Source organism: Salmo salar, chromosome 17, assembly GCF_965601325.2.
Source record: "Salmo salar chromosome 17, fSalSal1, whole genome shotgun sequence".
Classification (NCBI taxonomy): Eukaryota; Metazoa; Chordata; class Actinopteri; order Salmoniformes; family Salmonidae; genus Salmo; species Salmo salar.
The window spans coordinates 72,013,328-72,029,964 of NC_138307.1; the positions used below are offsets into that span (position 1 = coordinate 72,013,328).

Genomic DNA, 16,637 nt, shown 5'->3' on the forward strand with positions numbered 1-16,637 from the left:
TATTTTACTCCTATAAAAGGCTAGTCAGTAGGCTATATGATGTTAGTCCTATAAAAGGCTAGTCAGTAGGCTACATGATGTTAGTCCTATAAAAGGCTAGTCAGTAGGCTACATTATATTAGTCCTATAAAAGGCTAGTCAGTAAGCTACATGATGTTAGTCCTATAAAAGGCTAGTCAGTAGGCTACATGATGTTAGTCCTATAAAAGGCTAGTCAGTAGTCTAGATATTAGTCCTATAAAAGGCTAGTCAGTAAGCTACATTATATTAGTCCAATAAAAGGCTAGTCAGTAAGCTACATTATATTAGTCCTATAAAAGGCTAGTTAGTAGGCTAAATTATGTTTTTTTTAAAGGCAGTAAATGGGGCTGAATGAACTGTTTGGCTGCCAGACAAGGCTCCGCTGATAGCCAGGTGTAGTAGTGGTAAAATGATGGGACTGCTGTTGGGACAGCTTTATGTAGGCCCTAACAGATTGTGGGCACTGTTTGTCACCGTTGTAGTGCAATTAATGTATTGTTTATTGTTGTGTTGTGCTGTGTAAAGGCTTTGCTGGCAGTTTGCCCCACCAAGATTGACATGCTAAAATCGCCATTGAATAGGCTAAAATTCATTATTTCACAATGAATTTGGTAATGAAAAGTTAATCTGACTAGAAATAAAACTGGGGAGAGAGACAAGCCCAAGTGATTGCAAAGGGAGCATAAACCAGTGGTTTATTAGGCCTTATACTTAGGGAGCATAAACCAGTGGTTGATAAGGCCTTATGCTTAGGGAGCATAAACCAGTGGTTGATAAGGCCTTATGCTTAGGGAGCATAAACCAGTGGTTGATAAGGCCTTATGCTTAGGGAGCATAAACCAGTGGTTGATAAGGCCTTATACTTAGGGAGCATAAACCAGGGAGCTTTGACGAACACTGACACTGTCGCCATGTTCTCGGGAAGAACAGAAAGGTTTCCTAGCAACAGCTGGCCTGACGAAAATTGGGGAAGGGTGAAAACATTACCTGCTATACGCACTAGGATAAAGCCTCAATTTTGAGTTTTGGGGGCATAAATCAGTGTGCAGGCAGGTATGCTGTTTGCTTTACATTTGCCATGGCAACAAGATCACCATCACCATTTTAACTCTGGGTCTGATGGAGCAGCACGGAGCAGGATAGAGTAGGATGAAGCAGGAAGGAGCAGCACGGAGCTGTGTGCCAAAGTGGTTGCAATGATGTCATTAAGACATCTTTTGGTAAACAGTCTATTTAGCAACCAGAAAAAGACATCTCTATCTGGTTGTAATCTGACCAGATAAACTAAATATGACATCTTTCTCTGGTTGTAACAGAGACCAGTTGGCTATAATCTGCATGACATCATTAGACATTCTCAATCAGAAAACCAGATTACAAACAGAAAAAATTATCATGTTCTTAATTTTGCCCAGCGGGATAGCATGGTGCAGTGCTACAGTGGGATAGCATGGCGCAGTGCTACAGTGGGATAGCATGGCGCAGTGCTACAGCGGGATAGCATGGCGCAGTGCTACAGCGGGATAGCATGGCGCAGTGCTACAGCGGGATAGCATGGCGCAGTGCTACAGCGGGATAGCATGGCGCAGTGCTACAGCGGGATAGCATGGCGCAGTGCTACTGCGGGATAGCATGGCGCAGTGCTACAGCGGGATAGCATGGCGCAGTGCTACAGTGGGATAGCATGGCGCAGCGCTACAGTGGGATAGCATGGCGCAGCGCTACAGTGGGATAGCATGGCGCAGTGCTACAGTGGGATAGCATGGTGCAGTGCATGGTGCAGTGCTACAGTGGGATAGCATGGTGCAGTGCTACAGCATGATAGCATGGTGCAGTGCTACAGTGGGATAGCATGGCGCAGTGCTACAGCGGGATAGCATGGCGCAGTGCTACAGCGGGATAGCATGGCGCAGTGCTACAGCGGGATAGCATGGCGCAGTGCTACAGCGGGATAGCATGGCGCAGTGCTACAGTGGGATAGCATGGCACAGTGCTACAGTGGGATAGCATGGCGCAGTGCTACAGTGGGATAGCATGGCGCAGTGCTACAGTGGGATAGCATGGCACAGTGCTACAGTGGGATAGCATAGCGCAGTGCTACAGTGGGATAGCATGGCGCAGTGCTACAGTGGGATAGCATGGCGCAGTGCTACAGTGGGATAGCATGGTGCAGTGCATGGTGCAGTGCTACAGTGGGATAGCATGGTGCAGTGCTACAGCATGATAGCATGGTGCAGTGCATGGTGCAGTGCTACAGTGGGATAGCATGGTGCAGTGCTACAGCATGATAGCATGGTGCAGTGCTACAGTGGGATAGCATGGTGCATCTCTGGAGTTTTTAAAGAGACCGGTATTACTCCTAAAACCTGTTGCACCATTTACTACAGAACATCAGAGGTCATTGTACCACGTCCACAGGAATATACACATATACACAGGAAAATACACATTTCCTTTACAAAACGGACAATAAACGGGCAATCACTACACCCACTTTTTGACTTTTGAATGAATGATATACAGTACCAGTCAAAAGTTTGGACACACCTACTCATTTATTTTCTACATTGTGGAATAATAGTGAAGACACCAAGAGTGTGCAAAGCTGTCATCAAGGCAAAGGGTGGCTACTTTGAATAATCTCAAAAATAAAATATATTTTGATTTGTTTAACACTTGTATGGTTATTACATGTGTTACTTAATAGTTTTGATGTCTTCACTATTATTATACAATGTAGAAAAATGTAAAAGTAAAGAAAAACCCTTGAATGAGAATGTGTGTCCATTGATTGTTGAAGGATATAAATGTACAAATGCCTCATGAGCATAGTTCAACTCTCTTACCCCATCAGAACCACAAATATAAGCTTTTGGGTTCTGATGTATAGCCAGAAGACAAGGTTAAAACTATCATTTCTGATGTATAGCCAGAAGACAAGGTTAAAACTATCATTTTGATCTCATGGATGGTCAGTCCTTGAATCCATAGCTCTGTCTATGAATTTGAGAGTGGTTCCATTTCACCAGCCCCATCCCTCAGCATTCTAACCAAAACAGTGGTGGGGTGTCCTCTTTGTTAGTGTTTGAACTGCAGATTACCCCTTTAAGGAAGCAAGCGATACAGTGTCATCACATCGCGAGACTGGCAATGGTCCCAAATGGCACCCTATTCACAATATAGTGCACTACTTTTGACCAATTAATAGGGAATAGGGTGCCATTTGGGATGCACCCCTGTGATGACGTGCTGCAATGGTTACTCTGACCCAGGAGTGATCCAAATTACAGGGCTCATCTGCTGCAGGGCTCATCTGCTGCAGGGCTCATCTGCTGCAGGGCTCATCTGCTGCAGGGCTCATCTGCGAAAGAGACCGTGGTCTCAGCATGACTCCCAGCTTAAATAAAGGTTCATTAAAAATAAATCCGTACTGCCATTCCGTTGTCAACAGAGCTAGCAGAGCACCGCAATTCCACCCTTTCTCCATTCATGACCTCCAAAACCAATTAATGTTCAGCCTGCAAACAACGGCTAGCAACAACAACAACACAAACAGGGGAGTGTTCATTGGCAGTCGGCATGGACCGGATCCTCCTCGGCTACGCTGCCACTGTTGCTGGCCAGACAAAGCCACTTAATCTTTGGGGTGGATAATATTTCAAACGAGTGGTCGTGGGCTAGGAGCTATTAGGACACCGATATTTCCTGTCTGTCTTTTTGGTGCACGTGATTGGTCTATTAATAGGCTGCCGCCCAGGTTAATCTGCTGAGTCATTGGCCCCTCACTGGCACCTCCTGTGGAGAAGCTAGCCCCAGGTAACCCTGAAAGAGGGGGGGACCAGAGCCCAGCCAACAGGCCCCAGCCATACAGTCACAATGATCTATTGGCAGAGAAGCTGGAGCACCGATGAAACTGTGTGGAGATCGTCTCCAAAATGGCAGATATACTTTTGATAGATTAAGCTGTATACAACCTGATAAACCTGATTCTGAAATGTAATGTGGTTGATAATAAGGAAATAGTATCACGTACCTATTTTTATTGAGATTACATTTGGCTGAAGAGAAAGAGAGAATACAACCAGCCTGTACCAGCCGTCTCCGGTGAATCGGCAATCTTTGTGAAAAGCCTGCGGCTCTCCTGGCAGGATGAGAGCTTCTTAGACAGTCTTCAACAGAGATGAATGGAGGCTGTGTCGGCTCTGTGGCTGGGAGGCTGACAGGCTGACAGGTTAAAAACATGACACTCACTACAGAAGCTTTAGGTCTAATTCACCTCACTTGACGTTCTGTGAAAGTTCTGCTGATCTCACGCTCAGGTGGACGGCCACTCCAAAGCAGCGCACAGTTACTCGGGCTACCGAGTACGATATAATACGTTTGTATATGACCGAGTACATTTCTATACAAGGAAAAAGATGTATTAAAAGTATATTCTAATATAAGAATTCAAAACTCTAAGGAGAAATAGATACGACAGGTTCAACATCAGAATCTGCATCAGGCAACGCAAAAAGGAACAGCAAGAGAATTGCTCCAGTACTGTGACAGTATACTGAGAACAATAACCTCCTGCACATTAGTGTCTGAAATAACAGTCACAGTCCACAACCAGTATCTAGGGGTTACGACTCTGCCTCTACAGGGAACAAGCACACAGGTAACTCTGCTACAGGGACACCACTACAGCAACAGTGGACCTGTAGTTCCAATATTTCTACTGTGTCCATCTAGAACACAATAGACCTTCAAATAACAGCACAGTCACCGTCCACAACCAGTATCTAGTGGTTACGACTCTATAGGGAACAAGCACACAGGTCACTTGGCTACAGCACAGAGGGTACTACTCAAAGCAACAGCTAGCCTACAACTAGCTGGGTGTAGAAGAGCCCGCGGCAGGGCAGGCTCCTCATCAGACTGGAGGGGAAGGGTGAGGGGTCCAACACCGCCTCAACTACCACACCCACCTGGCAGCGAGAGGGGCGACAGCTCGTTGTAGCCCCCGAAAGAAGCGTTGCGGATGAGCTTGCGTCCGTCGGGGTGTGGGGGCCGCGGCGAGCTGGTCGTGCCGCACGTTGAGAAGCGGCGACGGCACAGCGCTCCCTCCTCCTTCATCATGGGGCCGGCGAGAGCCCGGGGGGGCCTGAGGAGGGCCTGCTGGGGATCAGCGGGGGCCAAGCAGGGCGAAGCCGCTGACCGCGAAATGCTCAGATCTGATCGCCCGCAGCCAGGCACACACACAGGACACAGCAAGCACAGCAACTCAGTCTCAAGGCACTCAAAGCAGTGCAGCAAAATTTATCGCTTTCTCCCTCCCTCTCTCTTGTTCCCACCCTCTCTTTCTCCCGCTCTCTGTGCGTGTGTGAGAGAGTGAGTGCAAGGGGAGGAAGCTCTGAGTACTACGCTGACGAATCAGCAGAGTCCCTACCCCTGCTACTCCATGCACCAGCAGTGTACAGAAGAGTTGCATATTATCTAGCCTACTCCATGCAACAGCCTGCTACCCCTCTTTCTCTTTCCTTCTTTCAATGAATAGCTCTACTTTTCTCACTGCCAACCAGTCTCCCTCCTCCTGTCTCCCTCCTCCCTCCTCCTGTCCTCTCTTTCCCTCTTGTTTTTTGTAAGTCTTTCATTTTCTCCTCTCTGTACACTGTGTATTTCTCTGTGTGGCATCTCCTCATTTTTACATTTACATTGTAATAATTTAGCAGACGCTCTTATCCACAGCAAACCTACAGAAGCAATTAAGGCTAAGTGTCTTGCTCAAGGGCACATTTTTTCACCTGGTCGGCTCGTGGATTCGAACCAGCAACCTTTCGGTTACTGGCCCAAAGCTCTTACCCGCTAGGCTACCTGCTGCTCTGTCGCGGTATCTCCTCTCACGGTATCTCTCCTAAATCTCTTTCCCTTCTCCTTGAACAACACAGCTCAGATTAATATCACCCCTCTCTTCCTGCTCACTGTCTTTCTCACAGTGTGTGAGTGTGTGTCATAATCCTGCACGTCTGATTGGCCACTCCAGCTACAGCACTCAGACACCTGCTACCACATACTAAACACACACACTAGACACTAACACACACACACACACACACTAATGTAATACAGCCAGTCTCTATTGACCCTGCCTGTGAGGACGGAATGAAGTCTCTCTTGGACAAACTCTCTGCATGCCCTATCGTATTCCACAGACGCAAAGACCAAACTGGCCAGTTGACTTCCCCAATGCTTGTCTGGCCAATCAATTCCTTTGAGCCCCTAGAACACCAAGCCTGTTACTGAGCCCCTCAGGTAGAACACCAAGCCTGTTACTGAGCCCCTCAGGTAGAACACCAAGCCTGTTACTGAGCCCCTCAGGTAGAACACCAAGCCTGTTACTGAGCCCCTCAGGTAGAACACCAAGCCTGTTACTGAGCCCCTCAGGTAGAACACCAAGCCTGTTACTGAGCCCCACAGGTCGAACACCAAGCCTGTTACTGAGCCCCTCAGGTAGAACACCAAGCCTGTTACTGAGCCCCACAGGTAGAATACCAAGCCTGTTACTGAGCCCCACAGGTCGAACACCAAGCCTGTTACTGAGCCCCTCAGGTAGAATACCAAGCCTGTTACTGAGCCCCTCAGGTAGAATACCAAGCCTGTTACTGAGCCCCTCAGGTAGAATACCAAGCCTGTTACTGAGCCCCTCAGGTAGAATACCAAGCCTGTTACTGAGCCCCACAGGTAGAATACCAAGCCTGTTACTGAGCCCCTCAGGTAGAATACCAAGCCTGTTACTGTAAAATCCTGAGCCATAAGTGGCTTTTATTTACTTCCCTATTTTTCTCATCTGTAGCTCCGTGCACTGCAATCAAGGCCGTTTATATTTCAGGACCACAGCCCATTCTACCTGTCAAAAACATTGTATGTTGAAGGATCAAAAAGCCATTTTCTGACCTGTAGTTCACAATTTGTGGCTTGCTATTGGTCAGTCCACTAGCAACCAGCATGACATGAGTAGCATTTGGAGAGAACTAATGGATAACAGACCAAGGTCACACAACAGAAATGGCTATGGGACAGTTGATCAAAATTTCCCCCGCTCTAGATATTGATCTCTGGGACTGCAATCTCAAGGGGACAGTTCAGACGCTCAGCTAGGAGAAGACTGGCACCGCGACTGGCACCAGGAACAGGTTAAGAAGATTGAGCTGCCCCAGTCACCCTGACAACGCTGTAAGAACATTTTGTCCATAAGAAAGGTTTGTTGCAGGTCCAGAACAAAAGGGTACAAGAGAAGTAGGTGCATTGAGAAAAGAGTCTCAAAGAGCACCAATGGTTATCTCTGTGAAAACCAATATGCCCCACCTGGTCCTTATCGTCGACATAGAATCTCCAGAGCAAGATTCCTGGCATCCTCCCATCCCATTCAACTGACCCTTCCCTCCTAATGTTTCCTTGTTTGTTCTGTCAACAGCTGCGGCCCTTCAGTGCCCTCTGGCCAATTAAGGCGTGTTATCTATATTTTCAGAATGGAAGGCATCATTCCATCCCTGTCTGTTTAGAGACGAGGCGAACAACCGCGTTGATAACAGCTCCCGAGTTCTGTGAGCGAGCGGTGATGTCACAGCGTTGCTCGGCGACATTTGGAAGGAAAAATGTGTGTCCCCAAATGTTACCTTATTTCTGACATAGTGCACTACTTCTGACCAGACTCCTATAGGCCCAGATCAACAGTAGTGCACTTTACAGGGAATAGGGAGCCATTTGGGACACAAACACAGATCACTGAGCAAACAGGCTAATTAACACAGGTAATTAAGACGTTCTGGAGTATGTATAATTCAAAATCCTAGGCCTAATTAACCCTGCTCCCTCAAAGGAAAGTTCAGCTGGTGCAAATTAATAAATGCCATTTTTAAGAAACGAATCAAACAACAGAGTAAAGAAACTTCACAAAGATGTTGGGCCAAAAATGTGACAAACAGTTGAGGTGTTTTGCTTAATACCCTGGGTTAGGTTCGGTCTCCAACCTCCATTAGGGTAAAAGTAGTAGTCTAAGCATCAGAAGGCCAGAAGTGGACCCGGAAGCATCAGGCATGTCGCTGTCATGTCAGGAAATAGTGCGTGAGGGTATTTAGGGAGTACCCACATTAGGTCAGTGTTTGCAGACAAATATTGGGTCAGCCAAACAAAGTCCCCAGGCATTCTGCATGTGTCCACCATATCCACACTATTGGCCTGGGTCAACATATCAGCAGATAAAGATAGTCCAGGTCAATAGCCTGGGTCAACATATCAGGAGATAAAGATAGTCCAGGTCAATAGCCTGGGTCAACATATCAGAAGATAAAGATAGTCCAGGTCAATAGCCTGGGTCAACATATCAGGAGATAAAGATAGTCCAGGTCAATAGCCTGGGTCAACGTATCAGGAGATAAAGATAGTCCAGGTCAATAGCCTGGGTCAACGTATCAGGAGATAAAGATAGTCCAGGTCAATAGCCTGGGTCAACATATCAGAAGATAAAGATAGTCCAGGTCAATAGCCTGGGTCAACATATCAGAAGATAAAGATACTCCAGGTCAATAGCCTGGGTCAACATATCAGAAGATAAAGATAGTCCAGGTCAATAGCCTGGGTCAACGTATCAGGAGATAAAGATAGTCCAGGTCAATAGCCTGGGTCAACATATCAGAAGATAAAGATAGTCCAGGTCAATAGCCTGGGTCAACGTATCAGGAGATAAAGATAGTCCAGGTCAATAGCCTGGGTCAACGTATCAGGAGATAAAGATAGTCCAGGTCAATAGCCTGGGTCAACATATCAGGAGATAAAGATAGTCCAGGTCAATAGCCTGGGTCAACATATCAGGAGATAAAGATAGTCCAGGTCAATAGCCTGGGTCAACGTATCAGGAGATAAAGATAGTCCAGGTCAATAGCCTGGGTCAACGTATCAGGAGATAAAGATAGTCCAGGTCAATAGCCTGGGTCAACATATCAGAAGATAAAGATAGTCCAGGTCAATAGCCTGGGTCAACATATCAGAAGATAAAGATAGTCCAGGTCAATAGCCTGGGTCAACATATCAGGAGATAAAGATAGTCCAGGTCAATAGCCTGGGTCAACGTATCAGGAGATAAAGATAGTCCAGGTCAATAGCCTGGGTCAACATATCAGGAGATAAAGATAGTCCAGGCCAACACATAATACATGATGCATGTATACAGAAACATCTGCATTAAGTGACTGGACAGTCGTCAGCTAATGTGCCTCGAACAGATTAGCATTTTAGCGACTGACCACACTAGTCGCTCTGGAGCGAAGTTTCCTTCCCCCTCCCCCAACCATAGTCAGATAGTGGGGAAAAAGGCAAAACTGACCCAAGATCAGCATCTAGAGCAACTTTACCCTAGACTGTGACCGGACCACAGTCTCCACTGTATTTTTACACAGACGGCTAGCTATCACATCTCCCTGTGTGTAACACTAGCCCCTGCATGCAGGATTAAGATGAAAGAAACAATGGTTCTCCATTACAGTACACCACATGGAATCTGCATATCAGGAAGTAGAGCACCAACAGGGAGCACTTTATTTTACAGTAGGTGATGTTTCCACTGGTACTTACCTGGTATTTAATAGGAAACAGTGTGGCAACAATGGATAGTTTCTAGTATTTAATAGGAAATGTTGTGGCAACAATGGATACGTTCTGGTACTTACCTCAAAGAACTCAACACGAACCATCTCGGCACCAATGACCATATATATGGTCATATTAGCTCAATACTGTGTCACGTTGGATGGGCAATGCAATCCTGAGTAAATAGGGGTTCAATGGTTGGCATTTCCTGGGTAGAGTGCACTGCTATGTTTACATTCAGGCTACATTAACTAATGTCAACAAATGTTGATTGAAGTCTTGACCTGGTATTGGTATTGTTCGCTAATTACTGTAATGTAATGACAGCTAGCCAAAAACGTATCCATAGAGAACAGGTTTAGGTGGGGGAAATGGGGAAGGGTTAATAACAGTATGTTTTTCTTTCTTAAAAGGATAGTTCACTCAAAAAACGGTATTTTTGTATTTTGTTCATTAGTCCACTGTAAATACAACCCCGGGAAATGTTTCATGTCAGCAGTCAAGTTAAGGCACTTTCAGTACAGAGCATAAACTGTGATGATGCGTTTTGCAGGTTTTCAGTGACCTAACCCTTTAATCAAGTAAAGCTGGGTAGTGGGGCAGGCTCATCTGCCACAGCTTCCGGAGAAGGGAGATATTAGCAGCAGGCATGCATAGCTCTTTGGGTGCTTGATGATCCCCCCTACCCAGCCCCAGGCCAACAGAAAGAGCAGCGATGAGTTAATCCTGGTACACAGCCAAAGAAACTCTAGCTACAGCCTGCAAAATGTGCAGGTAGATATACCACTGAAGAAGAAAGAATCAACACTGTAGATATTTATGGTAAAGGTCAATGTGTAGGCATATGGCCGTATGAGCACACTATAAACTGGTATGCTATTCATTAATACTAATTTTGAGATGCGTAGACACAATATCCTCAAGTACTTTACAACAGGCTTTTAATCTCCTCATAGGTCAACAGTGCTGTCATCGATTAACATCCATTTAATTTCAGTGCTTTTAACTACAGATGTATGATCTTAATTTGAGCCAGTTTGCTACAGCAAGAACATAATCCTGCAGCAACAGTAATGTAATAATGTGAATTATTATCTGGATTATAATTAATGGACATTTTTTGTGGGGGTTGAAACATAAGTGGAATTTAGAAGCATTAGAAGCCATTTTAACCCTCGAATACACTACAAGTTTGCATTTCCTGCAACAAAAGTTATCAAATTAAGAGCCTACATCTGTAGCACTCAGACTCACCAGCATAACAGTCAGACTAAATAACCACTGATTTCAGAGCAGAAATAGTGACATTTTCCCTTTCTGAATGGGAACATTTAAAAGCCAAACTGAGGGTAAGTGGCATTTCGTCAAATCTATTCAGATATGTTCCTGGAATGAACCATGGCAAGTTGAACAAAGGGGCTTACGGCTCTTTCTCTCAAAGCAACCTTAGTCCCCACAACTTTGGTCCCTCTCTAGACTATGAATCCTGTCACCACAAGCCTCTCTGAATACAACCTCTACGGCCCAGTTCACTTGATGTAGTCACTATGCAGCAAAGTCAAAGGTCAAATAGAGGGTGCTTATATTTTTCCTGTTTCACACATGTACAAGTGTGCAACCTGTGTAGTGTGAAAAAGAAATGTATTTTTTGCATAACCCATTCCCCCTGAGACATCCTTGGAGAGTAGGGTCACGGACAGGGATCAGCCATTACTGCCGGCGACCATGGAGCAATTAGGGTTAAAGTGCTCTGTTCCAATACCTGCATCATCTAGACAGCATCCCAAATGGCACCCCATTCCCTAGAAAAGTGCACTACGTTTGACCAGAGCCCCATGTGCCCTGGTCAAAAGTAGTACACTATATAGGTAGGGTTCTAATAGGGTTCCATTAGGGCCGCAGCCCTGGAGTGTATCAGGGTCGGGATCATACCAGTATCACTATATTCCTGAGTATCGTGGCAAGGAAACAAAACACAGAGAGGATTTAACTTCTTTAGGAAAACAGCCCTACTGTTGGAAACAAACACCATTATGTTGTCATCTAGAATCACATTTATTTTCCAAGCTATAGGACACAATATGTTACATACAGCAGGTCTGTTTCATGTTAGCAAAATATTGCGATACTGGTATCGTCCCGGCCCTAGGAACAACATAGTCTCTCATGACAGACTATACATCGAGTAGTAGGCTAGAACACGTAAGATTTGGGTCTGGGATCCGAGATGACCAGTAACACAACACTGGTGTTAGTATTCCTAGAGGGTCTGGGGGGTCTCTGTACAGAGAGCCACACTGAGATAAAGCCACTCCAGTGAATGCCAGACCCAGTGAAGTACCCAAAAGACAGACAATGCCAATCATTATTGGTGTATTCATCATCAAGACGTCTTATACGCAAAGAGACCTCATAAACCTTTACAGATGCACCATCGAGAGCATCCTGTTGGGCTGTTTCACCGCCTGGTACGGCAACTGTACCGCCCGCAACCGCAGTATATAGTGGTCTATGATATACCTTACTGTATCCTTCTACAGTATATAGTAGTCTATGATGTACCCTACTATATCCTTCTACAATATATAGTAGTCTATGATATACCTTACTGTATCCTTCTACAGGATATAGTAGTCTATGATGTACCTTACTGTATCCTCTCCTTACAGTATATAGTAGTCTATGATGTACCTTACTGTATCCTTCCCTTACAGTATATAGTAGTCTATGCTGAGCTGGGGAATATAGATCCATGCTATATACGTTACTGTATCCTTCTACAGTATATAGTAGTCTGATGTACCCTACTGTATCCTTCCCTTACAGTATATAATAGTCAATGCTGAGCTGGGGAATATAGATCCATGCTATATACCTTACTGTATCCTTCCCTTACAGGATATAGTAGTCTATGATGTACCTTACTGTATCCTTCCCTTACAGTATATAGTAATCTATGATGTACCCTACTGTATCCTTCCTTTACAGTATATAGTAGTCAATGCTGAGCTGGGGAATATAGATCCATGCTATGTACCTTACTGTATCCTTCTACAGTATTTAAGGGAAAGGGGCTACCTAGTCAGTTGTCCAACTGAATGTATCTTTGGCATTTAACCCCTCAATCAGAGAGGTGCGGGGGGCTGCCTTAATCGACATCCACGTCTTCGGCGCCCGGGGCACAGTGGGTTAACTGCCTTGCCCAGGGGCAGAATTACATATTTTTTATCTTGTCAGCTCAGGGATTCGATCCAGCAACCTTTCAGTTACTGGCCCAACGCTCTAACCACTAGGCTACCTATAGTTGTCTATGATGAGCTGGGGAATATAGATCCATGCTATGCTTCAGCGCACATGGCTGAAGCATAGCTGTTTGACTCGGTTTTACTTGCATTCATTCTATCCCCACCGGACAGGTTTAAGCCGCACACACAGTATTCTAGCATAACAAAACACAGGTTCTAAAAGGAAGGGCAGATCTTTCAGATGGAGAAGCATGGGAGGGACCAAAATAAGGATCCTAATGCTACATCTCCACTGTCAAAGTTGCATCTCTCTGTTAGCTCCTAATGCTGCAACTCTCTGTTAGCTCCTAATGCTACATCTCTCTGTTAGCTCCAAATGCTACCTCTCTCTGTTAGCTCCAAATGCTACCTCTCTCTGTTAGCTCCAAATGCTACCTCTCTCTGTTAGCTCCTAAAGTTATATCTCATTGTTAGCTCCTAATGTTACATCTCTCTGTTAGCTCCTAATGCTGCAACTCTCTGTTAGCTCCTAATGCTACATCTCTCTGTTAGCTCCAAATGCTACCTCTCTCTGTTAGCTCCTGAAGTTATATCTCATTGTTAGCTCCTAATGTTACATCTCTCTGTTAGCGCCTAATGCTGCAACTCTGTGTTAGCTCCTAATGCTACATCTCTCTGTTAGCTCCTAATGCTACATCTCTCTGTTAGCTCCTAATGTTACATCTCCCTGCTAGCTCCTAATGTTGCATCTCGCTGTGAGCTCCTAGTGTTGCACCTCTCTGTTAGCTCCTAATGCAACATCTCTCTGTTAGCGCCTAATGCTGCATCTCTCTGTTAGCTCCTAATGCTACATCTCTCTGTTAGCTCCTAATGCTGCATCTCTCTGTTAGCGCCTAATGTTGCATATCTCTGTTAGCTCCTAATGTTGCATATCTCTGTTAGCTCCTAATGCTGCATCTCTCTGCTAGCTCCTAATGCTACATCACTGCCAAAGCTGCATATATCCGTTAGCAGCTGCTAAGCTACAGAGACACGACCATCTTAATATGACTCGGCCGTACTTGCCTTCCGCCGTCGTGGCGACGTAAGGAGAACGCCAACCAAGGTCAATTGGAGACAAAGGTCCTTACCAGTGAACTGAAACCGCTCTCTCTCTCTCTCTCTCTCTCTACATATATACTTACAAGTCTCCCCACCAGCTGTGCTTTCCCAACCTACAGACATCCAGTGCGAGCCCAGGCCCAGAGACCCCCAGATCGTCCATCCGGTTCTCCTGATTTCCAACTGGCCCTGCAAAAACACTGAGCTCCCCAGACACCGCCTCCCGTTGGTGGAGGGCCAGGCAGGAAGTAGGAAAGGGCTGCGATTGGTTCAGACGGGTGTCCCCGTCCATGTTAACCCCGGGTGACAGGCGTAATCCCTGAGGCTGAGCCTAAATCCGGGTTGTCCCCACCTGCTCCCTCCCTCCCTCCTCCTCCTCCTCCTCTCCTGCTGTCCATCTACCTGGCCAGGGTGAGAGAGGAGATAGAGACAGTTAAAGAGAGAGTGTCTGGAAAGCAGATTTGTATTGCCATGAGAGTCAACATGGTGGGTCCGAGTCTATTTTAGTGTAACAGTGCCAGGGCAGGGAGAAAGGCCTTGCTTAGTAGGCTGTCCATGTACAGACTGTCTTAGCTGCAGCACAGCAGGCAGCTCCCTACAGCCAGGCAGAGACTGAGGCAGACAGTGCATGAACAAGCTCAGCATTTAGCTGTCCCTTATCTGCAGAGGGAATCTAGCCTCATACAATGTGTTTTTGGCATTATTGCTGTCTATAGACTATCTAAGCTTTGATGACCCAGGTCTGTACTATTCAGAATAAATATCAGTTTTGTGAGGTCATGAGAAAAACATATGCCGACAACATGCAAGTTGGAGGACATTCAACCGGTCAAGAGAAGCTGAAATGGAATGCATCACACAACACTGTTTGAGACCAAAACAGCATCCTTGCCCTCACAATACAACACTGTTTGAGACCAATACAGCATCATTTCCCTCACAATAAAACACTGTTTGAGACTAGAGGTCGACTGATTAAATCGGAATAGCCGATTAATTAGGGCCGATTTCAAGTTTTCATAACAATCGGAAATCGGTATTTTTGGACACCGATTTGGCCGAGTTGTTTTTTGTTGTTGTTTTTTTACACCTTTATTTAACTAGGCAAGTCAGTTAAGAACACATTCTTATTTTCAATGACGACCTAGGAACGGTGGGTTAACTGCCTTGTTCAGGGACAGAACAACAGATTTTTACCTTGTCAGCTTGGGGATTCAATCTTGCAACCTAACGGTTAACTAGTCCAACGCTCTAACCACCTGCTTTACATTGCACTCCACGAGGAGCCTGCCTGTTACGTGAATGCCGTAAGAAGCCACAGTAAGTTGCTAGCTAGCATTAAACTTATCTTATAAAAAACAATCAATCAATCATAATCACTAGTTAACTACACATGGTTGATGATATTACTAGTTTATCTAGCCTGTCCTGCGTTGCATGTAATCGCTTAGGTACACGTTGCTCCACCGTGTACCTAACCATAAACATCAATGCCTTTCTTAAAATCAATACACAGAAGTATATATTTTTAAACCTGCATATTTAGCTAAAAGAAATCCAAGTTAGCAGGCAATATTAACCAGGTGAAATTGTGTCACTTCTCTTGCGTTCATTGCACGCAGAGTCAGGGTATATGCAGCAGTTTGGGCTGCCTGGCTCGTTGCGAACTAATTTGCCAGAATTGTACGTAATTATGACATAACATTGAAGGTTGTGCAATGTAAAAGCAATATTTACACTTAGGGATGCCACCCGTTAGATAAAATACGGAATGGTTCCGTATTTCTAAACGTGATAGTTTCCGGATTCGACCATATTAATGACCTAAGGCTCCTATTTCTGTGTGTTATTATGTTATAATTAAGTCTATGATTTGATAGAGCAGTCTGACTGAGCGATGGTAGGCAGCAGCTGGCTCGTAAGCATTCATTCAAACAGCACGTTCGTGCGTTTTGCCAGCAGCTCTTCGCAATGCTTCAAGCATTGCGCTGTTTATGACTTCAAGCCTATCAACTCCCGAGATTAGGCTGGTGTAACCCATGTGAAATGGCTAGCTAGTTAGCGGGGTGCGCGCTAATAGCATTTCAAACGTCACTTGCTCTGCATGGGTAACACTGCTTTGATGGTGGCTGTTGTCGATGTGTTCCTGGTTCGAGCCCAGGTAGGAGCGAGGAGAGGGACGGAAGCTATACTGTTACACTGGCAATACTAAAGTGCCTATAAGAACATCCAATAGTCAAAGGTATATGAAATACAAATGGTATAGAGAGAAATGGTCCTATAATTCCTATAATAACTACAACCTAAAACTTCTTACCTGGGAATATTGAAGACTCATGTTAAAAGGAACCACCAGCTTTCATATGTTCTCATGTTCTGAGCAAGGCACTTAAACGTTAGCTTTCTTACATGGCACATATTACACTTTTACTTTTTTCTCCAACACTTTCTTTTTGCATTTTTTTAACCAAATTGAACATGTTTCATTATTTATTTGAGGCTAAATTGATTTTATTGATGAATTATATTAAGTTAAAATAAGTGTTAATTCAGTATTGTTGTAATTGTCATTATTACAAAAAAATAAAAAAAATAAAATCGGCCGATTAATCGGTATCGGCTTTTTGGGTGCTCCAATAATTG

The 16,637-nt window shown here is 44.9% G+C and overlaps 1 protein-coding gene across 6 annotated transcripts in view; it reads right to left on the bottom strand.

Moving 5' to 3' along the window:
• LOC106609746 (oxysterol binding protein-like 8) overlaps positions 1 to 16,637 on the bottom strand; it is a 245,883-nt gene that overhangs the window by 109,219 nt on the left and 120,027 nt on the right. The window contains exon 1 of one of the 6 annotated variants that reach the window (XM_045700100.2): positions 4,992 to 5,358. The exons of 4 other annotated variants lie outside the window; for them this stretch is intronic. In XM_045700100.2, coding sequence (XP_045556056.1) covers positions 4,992 to 5,142 — 151 coding nt within the window. In that variant the 5' untranslated portion in view covers positions 5,143 to 5,358. Of the gene's footprint in view, positions 1 to 4,991; positions 5,359 to 16,637 lie in introns of those variants that run through there. One more of the 6 variants, XM_045700101.2, reaches the window with a different exon arrangement.